Below are 24,388 nucleotides of genomic sequence, written 5' to 3'. Positions count from 1 at the left end.
ACGATGGCGTTTCGCGACTGCAAGACCGACTCGGCTCAAGTCCAGCAGGCTCAAGTCCAGCCCAGGCAGCAAGCAGCAGCAGCAGCCAGCCATCTCGCGGCCGTTGCGGCCCCAAAAAAAAAGAACCCCCGCAGTCTTGTGGACGCGAGCTTAATGCGCTGAAGGGTCTCCGCACGTGGACTCTGCAGAGCGTGCGTAATATGCACTATGGTAGTGTATGAGTTTTGAGGAGATAAAATGACTTGGAAAATGTATGCCCCCATATGCCGAATGATAGACTAGCAAATACATCAGAGGAATATCCTCAGCGTCTGAGGTAGGGTGTGCGTTTTATACGCGGGATCCCACTCGCGTCTCGTGATTGGCTCAAAATAGCTCGGATCGTTTGTACTTGATGTCAGTATCGCGTGGCGTGGCGGTTCGGATTGTCAGCTCACTTTGCATTTTGCGGCCTTCAGGGCACACCCGGCCGTCGAGCGGAACCACAGAGACCCACGCGAACCGGATCCGACGGCATGGCGTCGCTGCTAGACACGCTGGTGGGCGGCTACGCGTCGCTCTTCTGCCTGAGCGACCAGCAGCGGGGCTCGCCGCAAATGTCGGCCAAAGTCCACGCGCCGCTGGGGCGCAGGCCGGCGCCGCACAAGAAGCCGGCCAAGCGGTCGATCGACGACCGCCTGCGCGCGCTCATCGGCGACATGATCGGCGAGGAGGAGCTCGAGCAGCGCGTACGTAGCGCGAATCTCCCCCTGTGTGTGTGGTGAGAGCTGAGATTGACGATTTGCTCTTGCGACTTGATTTTGTGTGGCTGCAGCTCACGTTCGGACGCGTGCTGGGCACCGGTGCGACATCCAAGGTCTACGAAGCCGTGGACACGGCCACGGGCGAGCGCGTGTCTGTCAAGGTGTTCGACAAGGTCGGGATGGTGGAGGCGCGGCGCTCCATGGTGGCTGACGGCCAGTATGTGCCTGAAAAGGCCGTGCACCGCGTGCGACGACGACTGCTGAAGCTCGTGTCCGAGCTCGAGATCTCCAAGTCGCTGGACCACCCCAACATCATCAAGTACCTGGGCGCCTACGAGACGTCGCACCGGATCTGCATCGTCCACGAGCTGGTCGAGGGCTCTGACCTGCTGGAGCATCTGCTGGAGAACGGCAAGATGCCGGAGGACCAAGCCGCCGGGGTTTTCCGCCAGCTGCTGTCGGCGCTCGAGTACTGCCACGCGCGCAACGTCTTCCACCGGGACTTGAAACTGGAGAATGTCATGATCACTAAAGACTTGAAAGTGAAGCTCATTGACTTTGGACTGTCTGAAGTGGTGGCCTTCCGTGAGCAGCCGCTCAAGACAGTGTGCGGCACGCCGCTGTACTGCAGCCCAGAGATCCTTTTCCTCCACACGACAGCTGAAGCTGCTCGCAACGGCTTCCACGGAGGCCCTGCCGACGTGTGGAGCGTGGGTGTGCTCATATTTGCGCTCCTGACAGGATGCGCACCTTTCGATGACTCGGACTTCCACCGACTGCGCCGAGACGTGTCACGCAACCACATCAACTACCCTGCGTACATTTCCGACCAAGCGAAGGGGCTGCTGAAGAATGTGCTTGTGACAGACGCGCTTATGCGGCCCACCGTCACCGACTTGCTATCTTATGGTTGGTTCCAGGACGCAGTCGAGGATAGTGCCAGCAACCAGGAAGACGCAGTCACCGCCGACGAAGACTGGCTGTGCACCAAACAGAAAAATGCCTTCAAGGAGGAAATTCGGTGCCGCTCGCTGTCTTGTCGCCGAACTAGCGGCTCCGACGGCACGTACAGCTCTAGCGCTAGTCTGGAAGACCATACGAAGCGCCATTCTTCGTCGCCCACGCACTACTCTAGCGGAGGTGACACTACAACGGCTTAACTTGCTCATTGATAAGCATTAATATATTTAACTGAAAGCCCATGCGCTAACATTTAAGCTGAAGAAGTGGGGGCTGCCATGGTCTTCACTCCTGCTCGAGCCTGTTCAGCCTTCAGGCGCAGCTCCTCAGCACGACGGCGAGCCTCCTCTGCCTTCTTGGCGGCCGCTTCCTTCCGCTGGTGAGCGAGCTCCTTGTTTCGCTCGATTTCTTCCAGCTTGCGTTGCATCTCACGCTGGCGCTGGGCCTCTTCCTCGCTAAGCTGCGTCTCAATCTGACGTCGCGAGTTCGCGCGGACCTTGGACGCCGCCTGGAAGGCTTGGCGCCGCATCGCCTCCGCCTTCTCACGCGCCTCACGAGCCTTTTGCTCCGCCTCGGAGCGCTTCCGCATGGCTTCGTCCTTGCGCTTTTGTACGGCGAGTAGCTCTGCCTCCTGCGCTTCACGCATCTTGGCTGCTTCAAGCTCGGCCTGCTTGGCGAGGCGCTCGCTGTTCTTTTGCTCGTAGAGCGAGGTGGCCTCACGAGCCTTTTCGCTCATCTGCTTCGCGCGCGTCTTGCTGTCAATCACGGTCTGCATGGCCGCGCGCTTGCGCTGCTCCGCCTCAGCTTTGGCTTGCTGCAGCGCCGCCGAAGACGTCTGGTGCTCCAGTGACCGTTGCGACGTCTCCGACTCGTACACCTTGAGAGCGCGCTCCCGCTCGTTGAACTCGGCTAACGACGCCTTGCACACAGCGTCGAGCAGTTTCTGGTCGGCCTCCTCTTCGGCCTTTTCACGGGCGCGGCGCGCTTCCCACATCGTGTCCACCGCGGCGTCCACGCTGCTTCTGGTGGCGCTGGACGTCGCACTGGACACACTGTTCCTCTCGCCGGCATAGCCAGCACCAGCAGCGACTCCAGCAGCAGCCAGCGACGCGTTAGCAGCCATCGCCGCATCGCTGTAGGTGGACGAGGGCGTAGTGCTGTCAAGGCTCGAAGCGCTGGCGTTGCTGGACGAGCGGCCCGCGCGCTGCGTTGGCTCCGTCTTGAAGCTTGGCGGTCGGCCGGCGGCGGTGCTGACGTTGGCTCCTCTCTCCTGCTGCTGTGGCATGTTGCGCCAAGTCTGAGGGCGCGAATAGTCGAGCGCTTCTTGGGCGGGAGGCGTAGCCATTGGAGCGGCGTCGATCGGCACGGCGTACGGAATTGCCTGGGGCTGCTGCTGCGGAGGCGGTAGCGGCGCTTGAGTGTACGAATATTGCGGCGGCGGCTGCTGCGCGTAGGAAGCGTAGGCAGGGTATGAGGTGTAGTTAGGGTAGGCGTAGGAGGCGCCACTGCCCGAGTGGAAGTTGGTGTGGCTCGAGTTGGGATGGTAATAGCTCATGAACAGCGCGCAGATGTTCTGCAAAACTTTGGAAAATGGCTAGATAGAGCTGTAGCGCAAGTCGGAAGAACCCATATGCGACGAATAGCAGCGTCGTGTAATCCTGCATTTCCACCAATCACATGGCATAAACGTTAGACTCTAACGAGGGTGGAACTATCGGTGGCCATGGGTAAGACATCCAAGGATAAACGTGTACGTCTCCAGCTCTGTCGGCCTGCTCTCTCTCTCCTGCTACCTGCTCACCCCGCCTCCCTCTCAATGCTCGACAGGACATCTACTACCGCAAGGCCAAGCAGCAGGGCTACCGCGCGCGCTCGGCCTTCAAGCTGCTGCAGCTGGATGACAAGTTCGGGCTGCTGCGCGGCGCCACCCGCGTCGTGGACCTGTGCGCGGCCCCCGGCGGCTGGAGCCAGGTGATCGCAGAGCGCGTGCCCAAGGACAGCACCATCATCGCCGTGGACCTCATGGAGATGGCGCCGCTGGACGGCGTCGTGCAGCTGCAGGGCGACATCACGCACAAGGCCACGGCCGACGAGATCGTGGCGCAGTTCCAAGGCCAGAAGGCGCAGGTCGTCGTGAGCGACGGCGCCCCCGACGTGCTCGGGCTGCACGACCTGGACGAGTATCTGCAGGCGCAGCTCGTGCTGGCGGGACTCAACATCAGCCTGCAGATCCTGGAGGACGGCGGCACCTTCGTGGCCAAGCTCTTCCGAGGCAAGGAGGTGTCGCTGCTGTATGCCCAGCTGCGCCGCTTCTTCAGCAAGGTCACGTGCGCCAAGCCCAAGACCAGTCGCAACTCGAGCTTCGAGTCGTTCGTCGTGTGCCAGGATTTCCATCTGCCCGAGGGATTCGTTCCGGACATGGAGCGGAACTTGCTGGACTTGCGCTACGTCGAGGACGCGGACGACGCTGACGACTGGCACACCAGCAACGTATCAGCGGAGCGCGGCGTCTGCGTGGATGTCGTCTTCCTGGGCGCTGGCGATGTGTTCGGTTACGATGCCGACCAGTCGTACCCGCTCGACGAAGGCGAGGGAAGCGATGCCGCGCAGGGCGACGCGGCCAAGTATGTCCATCAGGAGCCTCTGCAGAAGCCGATCAACCCGCCGTACGCAAATGCTCTCAAGAAGCAGCAGTGCAAGCAATAGAATAGAAGTCTATATCATCTAGAATGTTTTAGATGCACTCAAGCCTTGTCAACTGCTGCAGGCAGCTCCATTTCCTCGCTTCCTGGTCCGCGCTTCTTCCGCTTCTTCTTGGAGTCTTCAACTGCAGGATCACAAGCACAGTTGGCCGAAGTTAGTGCAAAACGCAGTCTTGGTCACTTACCGAGCACTACATACCTCGTGGGTTCTCGCTGGTGTAAAACTTCTTCAGCAGCGTGATGGCTTCCTCCTTGAGGATGCCCGACACGCACGGAAAGCCGCGGTGCACTTTGCTGCTTGGAAGCGCGCTGCTCGACAAGAGTTCCGTTAACACCAACACACACAGAGCTAAGCACGCCAAGAGTCTCTCACCTGCGCTCGTGCAGATTCAACACGGAGCTGCACCCTCCAAAGCGGTCGTTGTGGCAGCCAAAGTATACGTGTTTAATGAACACGTGCGCGAGTGCGCCCGCGCACATGATGCACGGCTCACACGTCACATACAGCGTGCATTCGGCCAGCACCTCTTTCGCCTTGTCGCCGTATGTGGCGGCGATGGACTCAATCGCCACGATCTCAGCGTGCATCGTTGCCTGCAGTCATAACCCAATATATTATCCCAGTGATCTATGGACCGATAGTCATTTGCTATGAAAGATACTCACGTTGAACAGCTCGTTCACGCGGTTGGACGCGCGTGCGATGATCTCGCCCTTGTACACGAACACGCACCCCACCGGCACCTCCGCCCGCTCCAGCGCTCTCTCGCCCTGTGGATGAAACGCAATTGAGTATCATAACTGTACAGTCAATAGACTACGTCCCGATGCCGCCTACCTCGAGCAGGGCTTCGCGCATGAAGCGCTCGTGCTCATCGACGTCCACCATTGCCACGGGTAATTGCAATCGTAACCCTTTTTTGCCAGCGAGTTACACAAATGGGTACCCAATAGGGTTACGTCCAGTTTTCGAGACGAATATGAGCCGCTCCTTGCTGCAGCTACGACGCAGTCTCCGCGCGGCGACGCGGCCGGCGTTCGCACCGACGCGCCGCTGGATCAACTATGGCCACGACATGCACAAGGTCGAATCCGTCCTGTTTTGGTTCACGCAGGTGTATTACGTGGCTCTAACGGTGTTCAGCACTGTGATGCGGTTGTGCGGACAGGAAATGCTCAACGGTACGGCCAAGGTCTCCATCACCGAGTACGACGAAGGAGGCTTTGTCATTAACGACGTGGTGCGTAAAGCCGAGCTGCGCTGTCCACAGTCTCCTTTCTGATCTAACTGGAGAGTTGCGATGACTGCAGAACATGCGCGGAGGAGTGGCGTTGTTCTCCGAGATCGCCATGGTATGTTTAGTTTGGTGGAGCTGCAAGCGCTATGATCGCCTTTGCTCACAGCGATATTGTCTTTTGTGGCCTTGTAGTTGTGGAAGCCGAAGCGGGTTGAGGAGATCACGCGCGAGCATCTCACCGTGTTCACGATCGCCAACCCACCTATCGGTACGTCGAGGGATGGTGGTCTGCTGGCTCGGTTGATGCCAATGCCTAACTGTTATTTGTGCAGAGATTTTGGTGCTTGGTTGCGGTGAACGTATCAACCACGGACTGGCCCCGGAGCTCAAGGAGATGCTCAAGGTGAACGGCATTGTGGTGGAGTACCTGGACACTGTCAACGCTTGTGCCACCTTCAACATCCTGAATGCTGAGGACCGCCGAGTGGCTGCCGCACTGCTGCCGTACGATCCTAATGCCGCCCCCGAGGTGCACGAGACTACGGAATAAACACAGTAGAACACCTAGCAGGAGAGATAAAAGTCACGGACCTCGACTCGAGGTTTCTTTCAAGATGCAATGACACTACGTACTCCGCAAGGTTAAACTAGCCTCCACCTTATCGCCGCAACTGTTTCTTGCATGTAGGGCACTTGTAGCGTACTCCTCTGTTCTCAAACTTGTCAACGCAGCCATTGTGGACCACGGTCTCACAGTTCCGATCCTGGCATTTCGCACCCTGAAGCAGCTCGTACTGGCAAATTGGGCACTTCTTGATCTGCATGTCGCGCAGGAACGCGATAAGTTCTAAGTATGCACGCGGACCCAGCGTAAAACTGCGGGTCGGCATTGGCACGGCACTCGGAGCTAGCCACTTTTCAGCTGTCAGCTTCCGAAGCAACTCCTCCACCTCGTCAATTTTGGTGTTTTCGCGAAGGTTGAACAGATACGCCTCCTCCAGCGCTCCTTCTTCCCTGAACCCACGGAGGACATACATATAGCGGAGATCAGCAATGCTACATTCACAAGTATCAGGTTTGAATGCGTGTACTCACGTATCCACGATCTCCTCCATCACCTTGCGCAGGAACACGATTTCCCACGACTTGAAGTTGCTACCAAACGCCGTCAGGGAGTCGTTGCTCTAGTAACAGTCACGAGTGCACGAACACAGCAACGTCAGTTAGTCACAGATATACCTTACATTGGTATGCCACTCCATTCGTACTGTGTTGACCACGGCCAGGTACATCTTTCCGTCGTCGTACATGCCGCGACGCATGTCGAGCGCAAAAGGGCGGATGTTCTCCGCCACTTTCTTCACCATATCGTCCACGTCTGAGGCAGTGAGATCTGTTTCAACCAAAGATACACAACTATCAGTACCCCAAAAGGCACTTCATGCACACACACAGCTTGCAGTCGTCGCCTGACCTTCGCCTGTGAGCTTCCTGGCCAACCGCCGCACCTCCTGGTCCTCCATCGCTCCTGCCGCCTGGAATATATCACGCCGCAAGCATTTTCAATCAGTTGGCAGTCTGGACATCGCATCACGAGCACCGTAGCGACCATGATGCGCTGGAGCAGCATGCGGTCCGAGTCGTTCATTATCGCCATGGCTAATCAGTCACTAACCAAAATATTGGCGCCAACGTCAGCTTACCTATCCAATCGCATAATAGTATGATGGTAGACAGGTCCATTTCCTGCCACAGTTATAGTATCAAAAGATCACCATGGTGCTGCGCCGCTGCGTGGGGGTTCGCCGCTTCAGCTCTGTCGCCACGGACCTGCCGCTGGCCCCGCTTGGTACGATCCCGCGCGGAGATGTCGACCGCATCCCGGAGGACGTGGTGCGCGCGCTGGACAAGTTCATCGTGGGCCAGCAGGAGGCCAAGAAGGCGGTGGCCGTGGCGCTGCGCACTCGCTGGCGCCGCCGACAGCTGCGGAACGACGCGTTGCGCGCCGAGATCTCGCCCATGAACATCCTCATGAGCGGCCCCACAGGCTCGGGCAAGACGGAGATCGCTCGGCGGCTGGCCAAGATCTCCGGCTCGCCGTTCCTCAAGGTGGAGGCCACCAAGTTCACCGAGGTGGGCATCTACGGCGCCAACGCCGACTCCATGATCAAGGACCTCGTGGACGTGGCCGTCAACATGGAGAGAGCGGAGGCGCAGAAGCTGCACGCAGCGGCAGCCCGTGAGCGAGCCATCGACCGACTCGTGGACCTGCTGGACCGCAAGAAGCTCAGCGACGTCTCGCGCGCCGAGCTCCGCGAGGAAATCGCGTCCGGCAAGGCGGACAACCGCAAAGTGCGCGTGCAGCTGAAGCCGTTCTCGAGCAAGACGCGCCCTACATCCGCCAACCCGGAGATGATGATGGAGATGCCGCCGGAGCTGGAGAACATGATGAAGCACTTGGACACTCTCATGGCCTCGCGCTTTTCCGGCGGTGCTGGTAAAAGTGACGACAAGACGCAGAGTATGACGGTGAAGGAAGCTCTTCCCCGTCTGGAAGCAGAGGAGGCTGACGAGATCATTGACGACGACGAGGTGGTCAAGAGGGCGTTGGAGAACGTGCAGCACAACGGCATCGTGTTCCTGGACGAGATTGACAAGCTCGCCAGTGCTGGGGATCAGGCACGCAGTGGAGGCAGTGGCGCCAGCTACCGCAAGGGCGAAGGTGTGCAGAAGGAGCTGTTGGCCCTGACTGAAGGATGCGCTGTTAACACTCGCTATGGACTGGTTTACACGGACCACATCCTGTTCATTGCTAGCGGGGCGTTCCACCGCTCCAAGCCGTCGGACCTCATGCCTGAACTACAGGGTCGTTTGCCTATTCGCGTGGCCCTTTCTCCTCTTGGTGCCGCCGAGTTTGAGAAGATCCTGAAGGACACGGACCACAACCTGCTGGAGCAGACAAGTGCGCTGATGGAGACGGAGGGCGTGAAGCTCACATTCACGGACGACGCTATCAGCGAGATTGCGACTATCGCAGAGCAGGTGAACGCCCAGACGGACAACATCGGCGCCCGTCGCCTGGCGACGATCATCAGCAAGATCACGGAAGAGGTGTCCTTCCACGCACCAAAGATGAACGGCGTGAACTTCGAGGTGGACAAGAAATACGTGCAACAGCGGCTCTCGAACGTGCTGGAGCGCACAGACCTGTCCAAGTTCATCCTGTAGACAAGCGTCACAAGTGAACATCGAATAGATGGCGGCGAGTGAGCCCATTGTGTTGATATTGCTTGCTTTACCCGTGATAACATATTGCTCTCTCCAGCTCTTGTTGATTGCTACAAGTCGTTACGCCTTGACAACGATTTTCCAGGCGTCTGCGAAGTCCATGCCCCCTTTCACTTTCGCTTCCACGGCGTGCGTGACTTCTTTCCCGTAGATGCATTCCAGGATATCGAGCTGCGGGTCGCCCATCAGCTCGTCGTACTTGGCGTTCATTGCCGCCGTGTAATTCGTGATCCGCTCCAGCTTGGGCAGGTCATCGAAGATTGGCATGAGGTAGACCTGGCAGGGCAAAGTCTCGCCTTTGCGCTCGCCCTCCAACACGTCCACGTCGATCTCGTTGCGAGCGTAGAGATCGTCGTCCACTTCCTCGAGCACGTCCAGAGCTGCCAGCGTGTCGTCGTCGACACTGTAGACCTCGCCGTCCACTCGGTAGCCTTCGGTCGGCGCTCGATAGAGACACGGGTAGAAGGCCTGGTCGTCCAGCACCATGTGGAACTCCTCGTTCGTCGTGCGACCAGCGCCCACAAGCGAAGCCTTGCCCAGCTCGATGGCTGGGAGCAGGTACGTGGTGTAGTTGTACAGACCAGTCTTCAGCGTCCCATACACGAACACCAGCGTGCGCTTCGCCGTGGCTGTCTCCTTCGAGGCCATCGCGTCCGGCGAGCGCTTTTGATTCGCTTCAATCACGGGTGCTTAGTAGTCAGTAGTAGTAATATTAGCACTACTACGGCACTGATTTACATGTACTTAGTAGGTGAATGGACTCCTCAGTGATAAATTTATAGAGCGCGAATAGTGCTACAGTAGTATTAATAAAAATAGTTGTGATAATATTGCAACTAAACCCACGTAGGATCTTCAAAAGGCGCGCGAATCGGTGGTTACCCCCCCCCCGCGCTTTACACTCTCCAGCTCGTTTCATGATAGGCAGGCGAAGGAATGAACCGATGAGGTGTGCCATGATGGATTGTCATCATGGGAGCTAAACTAACGGAGACTTGTCTTTGCATCGTGTGTGGCCACCAGAGCATTTGTGCAGCAACAAACTCTGCACTAAGCGGGAGTCAGCTTATCGCAAGATTTACACCGTCTATTTGTATCCTTCTTACTTGACCAATACTGCCAACATGTAGCCGCTCTTGCGCCAGCAGGTTCTTCAACACTAGCAGCGACTCGCAGGAGATCGGTCCGCGGTTTCTCTTTGGCTGGAACTTCGAGTAGACTGGGCGCATGTGTCTAAGCGATTGTGGGTCGAGCTGGCTGTCGACAAGAAATGAAATGTTCGAATGTGGAGTAATCTTGTGGAATATTGATGTGATTGTTTTTCGAGGATAGAGAGAAGATGTATCCACCAGTTGCAAAACCTGCGATCATACCAGGAGTTGTTGTTTTGGACACGATCCTTTGTTATGAGCTGTACGAGGACTCGATAGATTGTTCTGCCTTTTCGCCACCAAAGAAAGCCGCATGAAGGCGTTTCTAACTTGGAAGCGGCCCGTTGGTTGACGCTGCTGTGTGGACGGCTCCAGAGTCTCCTCTAACGAGTGAGCACAAAAACAACTGATCCTGCGCCACCATCGCGCTCTCGCGCATGGCAAGCACGGTAGTAGTAATACATCGTTATTATGTTATACCTAGAGATATTAATAGTAGCAATACACTCAGTAAAATTATAAGTAGTCATTGCGCTAATAAGCTGTAGGATTATTACTACCAAACTTTTACTAACTATGTCTCAATTCGTTGACAACTGAAGTGTTTATTTTCCATCAAGTCTACTGAAATCGTCAATTTCAGGTTTCAGACACGGGAACCAGACCCATAAAAGCAGGCGAAGCATGGACCTGCGCGCGGCGCTCAACGCCGTGGACGGCGACTACGACGACGGTGAGCGCTTGCCTGTCTGCTCTGTAGCTCTAATACCGGGTGCTCACCGCTCTGCTGGCGCTTGAACGCGGCCGCAGCCCCCTTTGTCAATGCAGAGCCAGTCCCCATCCAGACGGAGACTGTGGACGTGTATCTGCTGCGGCCCGAGGAGCCGCGCGAGATCGAGCTCAAGGACTTCACCATCATGAAGCCCAAGAACAACAAGATGCACCGCCTCGTGCGCTTCTACCCGCGCTGCCAGATCTCGTACCGGGCCACGCTGCCGGCCGAGGAGAAGACGGTCGTGTCCCCCGGAGGCACAGTCACCACCACGATGCTGCCCGAGCGCCTGCCGCGCCACAACGGAGGCTTCAGCAACCCGAGTCGCAACGCAGAAATCTTCAGACTCAAGCGGGAGCTGCTGAAGGAGTATTACGACTCGATCCAGGACGACGACCGAGAGGCAGCCATGTTTGACGCGCTCATTGGCAGAAGTGCGCACCCGGCCAACCCGCCGCCGCAACCCAGCTGGGCTTCTAATGCAGACTACTACGACGATCGCTCGGAGCCAAGGACATACAGTCCTGAACCCGTCCGTGAGCACCGGCCGCTCCCCAAGTACAAGCCCGTGAAGGTGGGGGATGAAGACTTCGTCCCGTTGACTGGAGACAGGCCTGGGAGTTTGACACTTGATGAGCGCGTGAAGTATATTTCGTCCCTCTGGCCGGGCTTGGCTCCAGTTGATGATGACGAGGACATCATGGACTATTATGGAGTTGAAGTACAGATCATCTCGGAGGAGGAGAGAGAAAAGGAGCTGGCTGACGAGAAGGAGGAAAGTAGTTGGCAAGCGCAAGACGACGCGTTGGCACCTGCAGCAGCCGCGGCTGAGCCGGTCAACACTGAGACCGAGATGAAAGAAGAAGAAGCTGGCGCTAGTAGCTCCGAGACAACGGCACCGTCGTCGCCCGAACTGTCTGTGGAAACGCGGAGTGCAGCACTGCAGAAGCTGAAGGAGGCCGCAGCTGAAGACGACGACGATATCAAACCAAATCCGATTGCGACGAAGCAGGACGACTGGGTTCAGTGCGATAAGTGCCAGAAGTGGCGCCGACTGCCGAGTAGGTGTCGTGCTGGTGGATGCGCATTCGAAACAGCTCCAGTAACTCGTGGTATGTGTATATACAGATCAAGTGAATGTGTCGGAGCTGCCGGCCGTTTGGTACTGCAAAATGAACCGATGGGACAAGCGCCACAACGTAAGTCATGCGAGCCGGGTTTGAAGTGTTGTGTTGCTGAGCTAACGCGTTCATTTCGTTCTGGCAGAAATGTGCCGCTCCAGAGGAAAAGCTCGTGGTGCTCATGAAAGGAGCAGATTTGGTGGAATACCGCCAGCGCAAGTTCGCGCAGGACTTTATTCAGCGCTGCAAGCGTTTGGATAAGCTGTCGCACCACTATCGGTACACTCACGCCCACGATGACGACGGCGAGCGGAAGTTTATTCAGTGCACGGAGTGCCTGAAGCTCCGTCCTCTGATCGGCGGCATGGACCCGAACAAGGTGGCTGAGCCCTTTGCGTGTTGGATGAACTGGGACGAGCTCCTGGCAAGCTGCTCAGCACCTGAGGGTCCCTTGTACCCACGAGTTAAGCTGGAACCACAGCACGTCTCCTTGCCTACACACACCATGGAGAACGAATCGAAGGGGAAAAAGACGTCAAACAACAACGACTCCGTTCCATCCGGACGCGGTGGCAAACCCGGCAAAAAGGGTAAGCGGAAAGCTGCGACGGAGAAGGGCCCGGGAACGAAGAAGACGAAGCGAAAGACAGCAGCATGAACGAAGAAAAGGAATCAGATCAAGTGTAAAAAACTATCACCGCGGCAGCTCGAGCTCAGCGCTTCACACCGGGCCGCTTTAGTTTTCTATCGCTGTCATCACTTTCCAGGTCACCCCTCCGTGACTCGTACTCGACTGCCCCGTACAGTATGCAATTCACTTCTTCTCATTGTTGCTCAGCAAAATTGCGATACCTTCTGCAATGGTTCTCGTCATCAAACAGCGGCCCCGCGAGCTCAACCACGTCGAAAGAAGACCGGGAACTTCTGGCGAGGGGTCTTAAAAGCGGCCTTAAGTTTTGCATCATTGCGAGAAGATATGCATACACACAGCAAGACGAGTAGCTGAGGCGGAAGACACGCAGGTTACCGACGGAGGGTCAGGAAACTGCAGTAGCGCTAGAAAGAGCCAACGAAAGAGCAGAAAAAGAGTCACAGCCAAACAGCCACCGCCCCTGCGTGCACATGCAGCAGGCCAGCAGAGCCTCGGGAACCAGGCACGTACACCAAACCACAAGCTACATCGCTCTTCCAGCAAAAGAGAACGGCGAAGGCAGGCAGCGCCGTGCCCCCCGCACATTCTCCTCATTACTGCAGGATTTAAACCTCTCGAACGTGTTATCATCATCGAGACGGCACGAGGCCTTCCCTCAAATGTGGCTAAAGCGTCCTCACAATGGGGAAGAGCGGCGCTCAGCAGTTCGTTGCCGCTAGTTCCGTCCTAGGCTCGCACCGAACAACATGCACATGCACCCAGGATCGCAGCAGTTCGGTCACCCTCCCCTCCTCTTCCTCCCTTCCGTCAGCGCCCAGCCATCGCGCGCAGTGTCCGTCGTCCAGCTCGGCTCGCTATGTATCCCGCCAGCCAACCACAAAAGAATGTGTGGAGTTTTGACATCCTAGATTTATACGATTCCAAAACCTGCCCTTTCTTCGCATTTCTGAGTTATTACTGGTAGTACTTGTTGGAATCTAAAATCTACCCCAAATGCTGAAGTGCAAAATAGCTAGGCAGTGTTTCCTTCGTTGCCCCTTACAACGAGGTGCTGCGTTACGCTGCACGGTGTTACAACATGCTATTGAGCCTGAGTTTGAAAACAATTCAGTCTGCGGTTGCACTAGCGCAGCGAATCACTTCTCAGCTCGAGATATTGGACGTTTAGTATTCGCAGCGAATACAGTATTGCTCTCAACTGACCTTGATCCTCCGTGAATTGGATGGAAGTCTATCTGCCACATGTACAGCAATCTACAGCAACCATTTGCAGCTCTGCTACTGCTATCCATACAACCAGAGCCGTTGTCGGCGGTGCGCTCGGTCGTGAGCAAGCAGCTCGCTTGTTGAAGTTGCATAGACTTGGCGTTTTTCACAGAATCCTTCAACTCCACCATTTTGGAATTCATCAAATCAAGAGCACACACACCCAGGACGAGCGAGATCTTCTCTCCTCCCCCCAGCATGGACACCTACGTCTTCGTATACGGCACGCTCAAGCGCGGGCTCATCAACTACGAGCGGTACCTGCACCCGGCGGAGCTCGCGGGCAAGGCGGAGTTCATGGGCACGGGGCTCACGGCCTGCGCCGAGTTCCACCTCGTCTTGAACCCGGACCGCTCCGTGCCGTGTCTGTACCGGACGCACGCCGAGGGCTACCAGGTGCCCGGGGAGGTCTACCGCGTGGACACGGACGCGCTGGCGGCGCTGGACATCCTGGAGGCCGTCAAGGACAAGTACTACGTGCGCGAGGAGATCCCCGTGAGCGTCGTGGAGGGCAAGCTCAAGCACGAGACCGTCACGTGCCAGGCGTACATCATGCCCATTCGCGAGGAGCTGCTCAAGCTGCCGCGCATCCCCAACTACACGGCGCAGATGCACAAGACGTACCGCTCGCGCACCAAGACGCCCAGCCTCGAGGTGCTCAAGTGTCTGTACGGTGAGGACGTGACGGATGCCGTGCAGAGCAAGCTGAACGACGGGATGGAGTTCGACGGGGCGTGGAAGGCCGTGGTGGGCGCGTGACTGAATGCAAGGAGGCTGCATGTAGTAAGTCGGCACATTTGATCCGTCGCCAATGTCATTTCCTTTGTCTTCTACGTTGTCGACTTGATTCCTAAACGGAGACGACTATCACAGTAATGTCATCACTGCTGCCGAACTCCCGTGCCTCCTTGACGATGGCCTGGGCAGCGGATTCTGCTGACGGCCGCGCCCCGTTAGCTCCGAGTTCCTTGAGCACAAGCGCCATGGTTCGGTTGTTGTTCAGCACCGACCAGACGCCATCCGTGGCGATCACCAGCATGCTGCGACCGACGAGCAGCTCGCTTTGGCGGATCTCGGGCGTTGGGATCACCCAGTTCTTCATATCCGGGCCCTTCATGTCGATATCGCCAATGGTCCGGAAGGGTTCGAGCACGCCTGCGATCCGGTTGTTCTGGATGTAGGCGCCGCTCCGAAGCGCCCGCATCCGCTCCTTGATGTTTGCAGCGCAGTGGTCTTCCGACAGCGCGGCCGTCTTGACAGCAGCTGGGATGGCAGCTTTCCCCTTCGCCTTCTTCCCCGACTCAACCGACTCTGGCGCCTCTCGGATGATCGCGCGGCAGTCCCCGATGTTCAGCACGATCTTCTGCGGCGTGTCGGTGCTGGGGTCAACGTAGAGCAGCACGGCCAGCAGGCAGGCGCCGCTAGTGTCCATCTTCCGAGTGGCCATCGCACAGAACGTGCGGTCCAGCTCCTCCATTGCTCTGCGGAGCTTGGCGTGATCAAAGCCGTCCTCGTTCGAGTAGACGTTGTCTATCGCCATGAGCAGCTCGTCCACGAGGAAGTCGCCAGCCCACGACCCGCCGTGACCGTCCATGACAGCGAACAAGTGGAACCGCTCGTTGCTGGCCACCACGTAGCGGTCCTCATTGGCGTGGCCCTGTGAGCCCTCGACCGACAGCGAGGCCACGTCCACCAGCCGGATACCGTTCTTCTTGCCCGCAGCTCCGCCCGACTTGGAAGCGGCTTGCACGCCCTGCTCCTCCTGGTTCTCCTCTCCGTCTTCTGAGCGGTACACGACGTCCCTGGGCTCCGTCACTTTGGTCAGAGCGCGCTGCAGCCGCTGCGCGGTCTCCATCGTCCTTGCAGACGTCAGGGCTTCGAAAAACAAGCAATGAAACTGAACTGAATAGCTATACCGGTATCCGGCTCTTATCCTTTTCATTGGTCGCACATCTAAAACGTCCTCCATTGGTGGACGGACGGACGCCACCGAGACTAGCATAGCATGCTGCAACGCAACGTCCTTCCTATTTATCTCGTGATGCGGAACGAGCGCACCTTGGCGAGCAGCTCCTTGGCCTCGCCCTTCGAGAAGTGCTCACGGACAGGCTCCAGAATCCTGCGCATCAAAAATACATTCGACAAAGAAAAAGTTAACAAAAAAAACAAATTCCCGCTCAAGAGATCGGACGACGAAGACGTACTCGTTCAGGTACTTGGTCAGCGCCGTCTTGAGGTCGGCGCCGTTCACTTCACGCGCGACGAAGGCGTCCTCCAGCTCCTGGTAGGCGGCGAACGTCTTCTCCGTGCCGTCTGCCAGCTTCACCGTCACACCCTGTGCGGCGAAGCGCGGGCAGATGATGTGCTTCATGTAGTCCAGGATCGGGTTCGACTCCACGACGCCCTCGGGGCAGAAAGCCTTCTCGATCTTGCGGCTCACGTCTTCGGCAGCATCCTCCATGAAAATGGCCGACTCCGGGTCACTCTTGGACATCTTCTCCTGGCCCTCCTTCAGACCCATGAGCATGTGGTGGCTCAGGATAACGGGCTTGAAGCGGATCTTCGCCTGGTCGCAGTAGTCGCGCGCAAGCATGTTGATCTTGCGCTGGTCAATGCCGAGCTGGCAGATGTCGGCCTTCAGGTTGAAGATGTCAGCGCACTGCATAAGCGGGTACATGATCTGCGCGGCCTGCATGCCCTCCTTCTCCTTGCGGCCCATAATCGTGCAGCACTTCAGCGTGCGAGCGATCGTGGTGCGGCGGGCGATATCCATCACGCGCAGCCAGTACGAAGCGCTGTGCGCAATGATCTCCTTCGACGCCCACAGGAACTCCACGTTGGTCATGTCCATGCCCACCGACTTCCAGATCTCCACCATGTACTGGCCCACCAGGCGGATCTTGTCCAGGTCGCCGCCCATCTTGTTGTTGAGCATGGCAAACCAGTCAGCCACCCAGAAGCGGAACACACTGCCGGCCGACGTAAGCTTGTTCACGTTCACCGTGCGCAGGACACCCTGAGCAATGTGCATTCGTCCAGAGGGCTCGAAACCATCGTAGCACACGGGGTGCTCCTTCTTCTCCACCAGAGCCTGCAGCTCGTTCTCCTGGATGCACTCCTCACCCACAGAGCGCGCCACGGCATAGCGCTCCTCAAGCGACAGCGACGAGGGCTTCCACTCCTTGACAGCTTCCGGGAATCCAGGCAGAGTGAGGTTGGCCATCTTGTCGCTATCCGGGACCGGGGACACCTTAAGCTTCTTGATGCTCGCGAACATCGTCTTCAGCGGGCCGCTGGCGAAGTGCTGGCGCACGGGCTCGAGCAGCGCGTTGATGTACTTGGTCAGGCACGGCTTCAGGTCGGCAGGGTGGACCTTCTCGCTTGCAAACGCCGTCTCCAGCTCCTCGTACGTGGCGAACGTAAGGTTGCCGCCGTTCTTCTCACTCCGTTCAAGCGTGACGCCCTCAGCGTGAAGGGGGAACACCAGGTACTTCATGTAGTTGAGCACCGGGTTGCCCTCCACTTCGCCGGGCACGCAGTAGGCCTTCTTGATCTTGGTCTTGACCTCGGCGGCCGTGTCGTCGACGTAAATGGCCGACTCCGCGTCCGTGGTGCTCATCTTGAACTGGTCCTGCTTCAGACCAAGCAGCAGCGGGTGGGAGAGGAAGACGGGCTTCTTCTCCAGCTCCTTCTGCGCAATGTACTCGCGCACGAGCTCGTTGGCGGGCTCCTGGTCGGCCCCGAGCTGGTAGATGTCCGCCTGCAGCAAGAAGCCGTCGGCGAGCTGCATGAGCGGGTACAGGATGCGGTTCGTGTTGTGCACGGCGTCGTCCGTCTTGCGGCCCATGATGGGCGCGCACTGCTGCACGCGCTCGACCGTGAAGCGGCCGGCGCCGTCGAGCACCTGCGACCAGTAGGCGCCAGCGTGGCGCGCCGTCTCGGTGGAGGCCAGCATGATCTCGAGGTTCGGCAGCTTGTCGGCGTCCAGGCCCAGCGCCTTCCAGACCTCCACCATGTAGGTGCTGACGCTCTGCAGCTTCTTGAGGTCGCCGCCGAACTTGTTGTTGAGCAGCGCGTGCGTGTCGGCCACCAGCAGACGCACGTGGCAGCCGGCGTCCATGAGGCGCTGGGCGTTGAGCGCGCGCAGCAGGCCGGCGGCGAGCGTCACGCGGCCCGAGGGCTCGAAGCCGTCGTAGGCGATGGGGTGCGTCTTCTCGGCGAAGAGCGCGCGCAGCTGGGCCTCGGCCTCGGCGGACAGCGGCGCGTCAGTGATGGCCGCGAGCTTGGCCAGCTTCTCGTCAATGGGCAGCGCGGCGGCCGCGGGGGCGGCGGGCACGGGCGCGTCCAGCGTCAGGGCGCTGAAGCCCTTCTGCACGTCGATGGCGGCGGAGGCGGGGGCGGGCGGGGGCGTCGCCATCAGGGTCGGAGGTGCGAGCTCGAGCTGGGGTTTTCCAATTGGCTGTGGATTGATTCGCGGGGCGTAGGATTACCAGGCTGTGTACAAGTGGTGTGGCGGGTAACGTCATCACGGAGGTTGCGCCAAGGTGGGCTGAAGAAAGCTCGTGTGGCAGACACGGTTCCACCGGCGTTCAGGCGACATCGCGTGCAGGCACTGTCTACTAGACTACACTAGTCTGAAAGACAGTGTCGAGCAACCAGACGGTGTCACTAGTGTGGTGGGTCGGTGGCGCGCTGACGCGCCCCCTCTTGCAACGCGTGTCCCAGAGCCACTTCAGATTTTGGCTTGGCCGACGGGTTTGCGATCGCGCATCGGTCGTGGCCTTGCAGTGGCAACACGGTGTTGTGCGCCGACGTTGTTGCTTCCGAGGGTCTAGTTCGCGCCGGCAGTTTGAGGATGTCGTTCAACCAATTTAGTTGTCTGCGCCGCATCGCATTCCGCTGCTTGGGTCGTTGCGCCTGGAAAAAGAATCAAGACCGCAGGCGGGGCGTCATCCTTCTCTCTTGCCGTGAACATGCAGTGTCTCGTGCAAATTTGCAGGCACAGCGCTCTTTCTGTGCGTGGAAATTGGCGCCATCGCCCGCGGTACCCGGCGGCTGGCCAATTGCACTTGTCCAAGTCTGTTAAATCTCAGCGATTGGATACCTTTTGGTACTTGTCCTGACCCCTAATATTAGAATTGCTATCGGACCAGCACGAGGACCATACTGCTGTCCTCACTGAGAAGTCTAACTAGCGATTCAATTGGCGTCACCACGTTTTTGCAGTCCAAAAGTGCAGTGCTAATGCCACCGAAATGTATCCGTGCTGGTCGAATAGCAGCGACAGCCCCGTTCCACAGGACGATGCAAGGCCAGCAGCTCTCGCCGCCGCCGGACGAGCACCATTTGGGGTCTTTCCCCGGCAGCCTTAGGAATTGGCCCCGACTCCCGCAGCAGCACCAACCGCTACCTCATTACAAGGATGTGCTTGTGCTCGTTCAATATCCAGCCGTTCGTGCCGCAGTGGGCGTCCTCGGCCTGCAGCGACCTGGGGCTGCGCAAGCTGGCGCCCGTCAAGTCCTCGCGACCGCGGCGCAAGGTGCGCCACCGCCACGCCAAGCGCGCGTGGTGCGACAGCCTCATCTACTCCAACCTGGTGTACGCGCTGGCGGCGCTCATCTCGTTCAGCTGCGACCAGAACTTCTGCGGCGTGCTGCAGATGGGCGCGGCCGTGGCCTCCACCATGTTCCACCGCTCCAAGGAGACCAAGTACCTGCTGCTGGACGCGCTCATCAGCGGCACGCTCGGCGTCATCTTCATCTTCGCCGGCCAGCACACGCTCACCAACGAGTGGTACGGCATCCTGGCCATCAAGACGCTGCTGGGCCTGCTCTGCATCTTCACGTGGCTCTACTGCGGCATGCCCGGCGGCGAGCGCTACGACAAGTGGCACAAGCGCTGGCACTACGTGTCGGGCGCGACCACGATCTCGACCACGCTGTTCCTGACCATGTACCTCCCGGAGTTTGATCTGCTCATGCACGAGCTCATCCAGGACATTGTTATCGTCAGAAGCATGTTTATCTAAGGGCGGGGGTGGCCAGGCAGTGCGGCGGCGGCGACCAAGGTATTTTTGTTCATGGATAAGAAGTGGTGACCGTGTGAACAACTCGCGAAGCAATACCGTGTGCCTGCCGAGGTGTAACACCGGTCGTAGAAGAACGTGTCTCCATCGAGCGCACCTCTGGTTGCCGTGTAGCCAAGCCTCGGCCCGCCGTCGCCATATGCAGCCCCATGTTGTACGTTTCCAAATTGATTCAATAGAATTTTGTTACATAACGCAGAGTGTTCCTAGGCAAACTCAGCGGTATCGGTCGACTGCTGTCACAAAGCGGTCTACAATGTAGACTACGTGCAGGCGTATGTTGGTGAACCGCCTCCTTCGACCGACTTGATGGATACTTCAGTGTTAACGTATCTTGGCGCAAAGGGGGTGTCCTGCCTGAGTCAGGACGCCTGGAGCGGACACCAAGCAGCGCGGCGAGCAACGACTTGCAATGCTAGCGTACCGTAGCTGCTGGTCTGCAAGTTGTAGTGCAACCAAGTAAGCCCGATCAGCATGTGCTCGGGGCCCTGAACGCGCCGCGAATGCGCTCTAAAATCAGGACCTTCCTCGGGGTTTCCTCGCCTGTTTCTAGACAAGATATATTTGTGCGTATCCGAGTAAAACCTAGGACGGGGCCTAGGACCGGAGCCAAACACACGTCGCGGTACGGTAGTACCAAGCAACCTGCACTACGAGCACCAACGTTCTAGCAAACAATTCGTTAGCATAAGCAAATTTGGCGAACATGTCGGAAGAGTTAGACGGTTTTTCAGTATCAGTACATGTAGTTCTTCTTGAAGCTCACTGCTGTTGTCGAGCTCTCTATCAATACTGCCCTCCTTGAACCAGAATGCTGCGCTGTGCTACGTACTTGGAAGATTAATCCGCGGTAAGCTTATTAGTGAGCGGTATGTTTGAGGAGGTGAAGGCTATGATAGACAACACACATTCAGGCTGCAAGTGTTGCAGCTTGTTTGTGAAAACCTCAAACATGGCTAAACTGCACACACGAAACCGAAGCACACAACAACAGTGACGCCTGCCTTCGAGGCGACAACCACTTCATGCCAGTACGTGCCACCGGCAAGCTACTGGCCGTCACCGCGGTCCCGTTGCGAGACGTTGAAATAGGTTCTCCAGGCAGCAGGCCCTTCATGTGTGCCGCGGCCCGAGAGATATCAGGATCAAGCGCGCGGCCAAGGACGCCGTCCTGCTATGCGTCGCGTTGTGGGGCTCCCAATCTAAATCACTTTGGGAAGGAACCTGCAGGAGGAGACCAGCCGATATGCCTTTCTCTGTCAGGCAGCATTATTCCTACTTCAGCGGCGGCGGGCAGAGAGCAAGAGGAGCAGGTTGAGGCGCGTCCGGGCGAGCCGAGTCCAGTTGCCCTCCGACGCCTTCCTTCAACGCAGCCGCCGAGCGAGTATTAATAGCGGGTAGTTACGCGGCGCCGCATCCCATCACACTCCCCCGTGTCACCGTTGCTGCCAGCTCGTACTTCCCGTCTCGACGCCCCATGGCCAGCAAGCTCAACGCCTTCCTGGCCGCCGTGCCCGCCAACGCCAGCGTGCCCAGCCCGCCCAAGTCGGCGCCGGCCGCGCTGGCCTTCCCGCCGCTGGAGCTCAAGGCGGCGCCCGAGAGCGTGGGCTCCGTCGCGCCCACGACGCCGCAGCCGCCCATGGCCCACCGCAGACGCTCGTCGTCGCTGCGCAGATATAACCCCAGTCTCAAGCTGGCGCTGGACGCGGGCAGCTCCAACCAGGACCAGGACCGACCAGAGGACGACCGGGATGTGGCGCGGCCCTCGCCGCTCAAGAGCTTCATGGCGGCGCAGGCGGCCGCGGCCAAGCTCAAGGCGCAGACGGAGGAGAAGCACCACGACGTGCCGACGCCCGACCTGGCACGCACCGGCAGCGGCTCCGAGCTGGACGCCAAATCGGAGGCCGGACCCATGCGCATGGCCAGCATGCAGGGTTCGCACCACCGCCGCGTGTCCACCGACACGACGCTGTTCAACCGGTACCTGCGGCAGCAGGCCGACCGCGACATCGGCCAGGACACGGTGCAGCACTTCACCAATGTACCCATCATCACCGCCACGGCGGCGGCTGTGGACGCGCTCGAGGGCGAGATGAGCGTGGACAACAACGCGGACGAGGAGCACGAGAGCGCCGTCGTGCACGTGCTGGACCCGGAGGAGATCCTCGCGCTCTTCCGTCTGGGCACCACCATCCCCGTGGCCAGTGCGCTGGAGCTCGTACGGCGAGCCACGACCCTCATGTCGCTGGAGCAGAACGTCATCTCGATCCGCGCGCCGTACACACTCGTGGGCGACCTGCACGGCCAGTTCCAAGACCTGCTCGAGCTCTTCCGTGTGCACGGGTCCCCAGCCGTAGACAACCCGTTCCTGTTCCTCGGAGACTACGTGGACCGCGGCGTTTCGTCCTGCGAGATCATCCTGCTGCTGCTGGCGTTCAAGGTGGCGTTCCCGGAGAGCGTGCACTTGCTGCGCGGCAACCACGAGTGCCGTAGTCTCAGTACATTCTATGGGTTTCGGGCCGAGTGCCTCAAGAAGTACGGGCCGGTCGTGTACAACCGCATGATCAAGTGTTTTGAGAGTATGTCGCTGGCTGCGCGACTGGAGACCGTCCATGGCACGTTCCTAGCTGTGCATGGGGGGCTGTCCCCAGATATTGCGTTAGTGGAAGATATTAACCTCCAAGTCAATCGCTTCATGGAGCCCGAGCCCAACGGAGCGCTCTGCGACTTGCTGTGGTCTGATCCCGCCAAGGGGGAAGCTCAGGAGCAGGAGTGGGCTCCAAATGGCATGCGCGGCTGCTCCTTCACGTTTAATGAACACGCGTGCCGCGAGTTTCTCGAGCGCAACAACCTCCTCGCTATAGTTCGAGCCCACGAGCTCGAGGAGGACGGCTACAAGGAGCATTTCCGCCATGAGTCCGACCGCACGGAAGAAGACGAGGAGGGCAAGCTGGCTTTACCTGCAGTGGTCACGGTGTTTTCTGCGCCCGAGTACTGCAACACGAACCACAATGTCGGGGCGACGTTGAAGATCCCGTGGGAAAAGCAGAATGGCCGCCTGTTGCAGTACCAGCAGCACAAGCGCAGTCAGTACCCGGAGTTCGAGTTTACTCGCCAAAGCGAAGAGGAGGCTGTCAAGGCGTTTCTGGAGGAGAATCTCCCGTTCTTGCCGATCGACTTCTACGATTTGGTGAACATGTGCCGGCAATTGCGGTTCACGCTCGAACGAGCAGCCAGCATAACGGCGGCCGCGGAACCTCCTCGTAAGCAGTCTCTGGTGTCTTCGTTGTGTGCTCCGGCGGCCGGCCTGGACAAGAAAATCGAAGAGGAGGAGGACCCGGAGCTGCCCGTGTCGCCCCCCTGTTCTGCTATGACTACCGAAATGGAAGACAAAGATGCCGAGCACAGCGCGACAGACACTCACGAAGTAGCGGGTGAATCATTGCAGGAGTGGGAGCTGGTAGGCGACTGCAAGAGCCCCGAATCTGTTGATGGCAGCTCCAAGAAGGCGAAGAAAGACCTCAAGAAAGAGAAGAAGGAGAAGAAGCTCAAGGAGAAGCAGGAGAAGAAGCAGAAGAAGCAGAAGGAAAAGGAGAAGAAGAAGTGGGACACGAATCGTATCGTGACGGGCTGGAAGTTCTGCCCAGGGTTTGTGCGCTTCTACGACCGGTACTTTGCGCGTGATGGTGTCAAGAAGAGTGGTCCCGAAATTACTTCAGCTCCAACCAAGAGAGGGTCATGGATGCCGCATGTTAAGACTCCATTCAAGCGCTCGACCTCAACAGGCGAGGCACAGACTGACACTGAAACGAATGACACGGTCACGGAGACGACAGGCCCAATTCGACGAAAGAGCATGACCGACTGGATGCCGATGCCGTCGTTCGAGCAGGTGGCGCAGCTAACAACTACGCTCCAGGGACACATTCCTATTCACGCGAGCGGCGTCAACGTGTTTACAAAGGCACAGTGGCAAGCCCTCAAGCTGTATTTCTCTCTCTTAGATCTCGATGGCAACGGCATTCTGGTGGAGGAGAGCTTTGTTGTGCTTCTCGCAGAACAGGACAGCGGTACGTTTTGTTATGGTTGCTGTCGATTTTTGTTGAAAATTGCTGACTTGACTCCTAATTATTTGTTTTTGAGCAGATGCGTACGCGACTGAAGACGAATTGAGTCTCTTGATGGAGGTCATGGACTGCAACGCAGACAACATGATCACGGAGCAAGATTTCTTGCTATTTGCATACCGCGCGTTGCTGCGGTGGAAGAAGGCTCTGCATGGTTCCGGCTAGCAGCTGCAGATACAACAAATCGAACTCGCTGAGCGAATCCCCCTTGCCAGATTAGAAGTGATATTAACGCGCATCCCGCCCAGTATGAAGGAACGTTGTCATTTTATCGTACGAAATG

The 24,388-nt window shown here is 58.2% G+C and overlaps 13 protein-coding genes across 13 annotated transcripts; 7 read left to right on the top strand and 6 right to left on the bottom strand.

Moving 5' to 3' along the window:
• Nucleotides 1–458: 458 nt before the first annotated feature.
• PHYSODRAFT_344650 (hypothetical protein) lies at nucleotides 459–1,903 on the top strand (the record flags this gene model as incomplete). The annotated part of the gene is made up of 2 exons (XM_009521196.1): nucleotides 459–728; nucleotides 815–1,903. Exons 1-2 carry the CDS (start codon nucleotides 516–518, stop codon nucleotides 1,901–1,903), a joined length of 1,302 nt encoding a protein of 433 aa, XP_009519491.1. The 5' UTR covers nucleotides 459–515.
• A 53-nt stretch (nucleotides 1,904–1,956) lies between these two features.
• PHYSODRAFT_311279 (hypothetical protein) lies at nucleotides 1,957–3,258 on the bottom strand (the record flags this gene model as incomplete). Its single annotated transcript, XM_009521195.1, has 1 exon — nucleotides 1,957–3,258. The coding sequence occupies one exon, from the start codon at nucleotides 3,256–3,258 to the stop codon at nucleotides 1,957–1,959; it is 1,302 nt and encodes a 433-aa protein (XP_009519490.1).
• A 168-nt stretch (nucleotides 3,259–3,426) lies between these two features.
• Nucleotides 3,427–4,409, top strand: PHYSODRAFT_325341 (hypothetical protein; the record flags this gene model as incomplete). Its single annotated transcript, XM_009521194.1, has 2 exons — nucleotides 3,427–3,453; nucleotides 3,531–4,409. 2 exons carry the CDS (start codon nucleotides 3,427–3,429, stop codon nucleotides 4,407–4,409), a joined length of 906 nt encoding a protein of 301 aa, XP_009519489.1.
• A 365-nt stretch (nucleotides 4,410–4,774) lies between these two features.
• On the bottom strand, nucleotides 4,775–5,294 carry PHYSODRAFT_483770 (hypothetical protein; the record flags this gene model as incomplete). The annotated part of the gene is made up of 3 exons (XM_009521193.1): nucleotides 4,775–4,999; nucleotides 5,072–5,176; nucleotides 5,244–5,294. 3 exons carry the CDS (start codon nucleotides 5,292–5,294, stop codon nucleotides 4,775–4,777), a joined length of 381 nt encoding a protein of 126 aa, XP_009519488.1.
• Nucleotides 5,295–5,395: 101 nt separating this feature from the next.
• PHYSODRAFT_353930 (hypothetical protein) lies at nucleotides 5,396–6,280 on the top strand. Its single transcript, XM_009521192.1, has 5 exons — nucleotides 5,396–5,490; nucleotides 5,575–5,646; nucleotides 5,717–5,758; nucleotides 5,836–5,911; nucleotides 5,976–6,280. The coding sequence occupies exons 1-5, from the start codon at nucleotides 5,482–5,484 to the stop codon at nucleotides 6,191–6,193; spliced, it is 417 nt and encodes a 138-aa protein (XP_009519487.1). The 5' UTR covers nucleotides 5,396–5,481; the 3' UTR covers nucleotides 6,194–6,280.
• Nucleotides 6,281–6,302: 22 nt separating this feature from the next.
• Nucleotides 6,303–7,291, bottom strand: PHYSODRAFT_487732 (hypothetical protein; the record flags this gene model as incomplete). Its single annotated transcript, XM_009521191.1, has 5 exons — nucleotides 6,303–6,657; nucleotides 6,739–6,827; nucleotides 6,912–7,036; nucleotides 7,118–7,178; nucleotides 7,253–7,291. 5 exons carry the CDS (start codon nucleotides 7,289–7,291, stop codon nucleotides 6,303–6,305), a joined length of 669 nt encoding a protein of 222 aa, XP_009519486.1.
• A 128-nt stretch (nucleotides 7,292–7,419) lies between these two features.
• On the top strand, nucleotides 7,420–8,871 carry PHYSODRAFT_296351 (hypothetical protein; the record flags this gene model as incomplete). The annotated part of the gene is made up of 1 exon (XM_009521190.1): nucleotides 7,420–8,871. One exon carries the CDS (start codon nucleotides 7,420–7,422, stop codon nucleotides 8,869–8,871), a length of 1,452 nt encoding a protein of 483 aa, XP_009519485.1.
• Nucleotides 8,872–8,991: 120 nt separating this feature from the next.
• On the bottom strand, nucleotides 8,992–9,602 carry PHYSODRAFT_359204 (hypothetical protein; the record flags this gene model as incomplete). The annotated part of the gene is made up of 1 exon (XM_009521189.1): nucleotides 8,992–9,602. Exon 1 carries the CDS (start codon nucleotides 9,577–9,579, stop codon nucleotides 8,992–8,994), a length of 588 nt encoding a protein of 195 aa, XP_009519484.1. The 5' UTR covers nucleotides 9,580–9,602.
• Nucleotides 9,603–10,766: 1,164 nt separating this feature from the next.
• Nucleotides 10,767–12,633, top strand: PHYSODRAFT_486618 (hypothetical protein; the record flags this gene model as incomplete). Its single annotated transcript, XM_009521188.1, has 4 exons — nucleotides 10,767–10,829; nucleotides 10,913–11,915; nucleotides 11,983–12,053; nucleotides 12,121–12,633. The coding sequence occupies 4 exons, from the start codon at nucleotides 10,767–10,769 to the stop codon at nucleotides 12,631–12,633; spliced, it is 1,650 nt and encodes a 549-aa protein (XP_009519483.1).
• A 1,895-nt stretch (nucleotides 12,634–14,528) lies between these two features.
• Nucleotides 14,529–15,335, bottom strand: PHYSODRAFT_284874 (hypothetical protein). Its single transcript, XM_009521187.1, has one exon. It carries the CDS (start codon nucleotides 15,323–15,325, stop codon nucleotides 14,744–14,746), a length of 582 nt encoding a protein of 193 aa, XP_009519482.1. The 5' UTR covers nucleotides 15,326–15,335; the 3' UTR covers nucleotides 14,529–14,743.
• Nucleotides 15,336–15,900: 565 nt separating this feature from the next.
• PHYSODRAFT_344643 (hypothetical protein) lies at nucleotides 15,901–18,310 on the bottom strand (the record flags this gene model as incomplete). The annotated part of the gene is made up of 2 exons (XM_009521186.1): nucleotides 15,901–16,012; nucleotides 16,098–18,310. The coding sequence occupies 2 exons, from the start codon at nucleotides 18,308–18,310 to the stop codon at nucleotides 15,925–15,927; spliced, it is 2,301 nt and encodes a 766-aa protein (XP_009519481.1). The 3' UTR covers nucleotides 15,901–15,924.
• Nucleotides 18,311–19,315: 1,005 nt separating this feature from the next.
• Nucleotides 19,316–19,921, top strand: PHYSODRAFT_482862 (hypothetical protein; the record flags this gene model as incomplete). The annotated part of the gene is made up of 1 exon (XM_009521185.1): nucleotides 19,316–19,921. One exon carries the CDS (start codon nucleotides 19,316–19,318, stop codon nucleotides 19,919–19,921), a length of 606 nt encoding a protein of 201 aa, XP_009519480.1.
• A 1,411-nt stretch (nucleotides 19,922–21,332) lies between these two features.
• On the top strand, nucleotides 21,333–24,270 carry PHYSODRAFT_344642 (hypothetical protein; the record flags this gene model as incomplete). Its single annotated transcript, XM_009521184.1, has 2 exons — nucleotides 21,333–24,048; nucleotides 24,125–24,270. Exons 1-2 carry the CDS (start codon nucleotides 21,456–21,458, stop codon nucleotides 24,268–24,270), a joined length of 2,739 nt encoding a protein of 912 aa, XP_009519479.1. The 5' UTR covers nucleotides 21,333–21,455.
• Nucleotides 24,271–24,388: the final 118 nt, after the last annotated feature.

The sequence above is a fragment of the Phytophthora sojae genome (assembly GCF_000149755.1).
Source record: "Phytophthora sojae unplaced genomic scaffold PHYSOscaffold_2, whole genome shotgun sequence".
In the NCBI taxonomy this organism is placed as follows: domain Eukaryota; phylum Oomycota; class Peronosporomycetes; order Peronosporales; family Peronosporaceae; genus Phytophthora; species Phytophthora sojae.
The sequence above is the reverse complement of the archived record's forward strand: the minus strand, read 5'-3'. Positions and strand labels throughout refer to the sequence as shown.

Bases quoted from the DNA above. Each gene is read 5' to 3' on its own strand.
- PHYSODRAFT_353930 (XM_009521192.1), top strand. The intron at 5,647-5,716 runs GTGCGTAAAGCC...CGATGACTGCAG, and splicing joins GCTTTGTCATTAACGACGTG to AACATGCGCGGAGGAGTGGC. The intron at 5,912-5,975 runs GTACGTCGAGGG...TTATTTGTGCAG, and splicing joins GATCGCCAACCCACCTATCG to AGATTTTGGTGCTTGGTTGC.
- PHYSODRAFT_284874 (XM_009521187.1), bottom strand. From the start codon at position 15,325: ATGGACACTAGCGGCGCCTGCCTGCTGGCCGTGCTGCTCTACGTTGAC.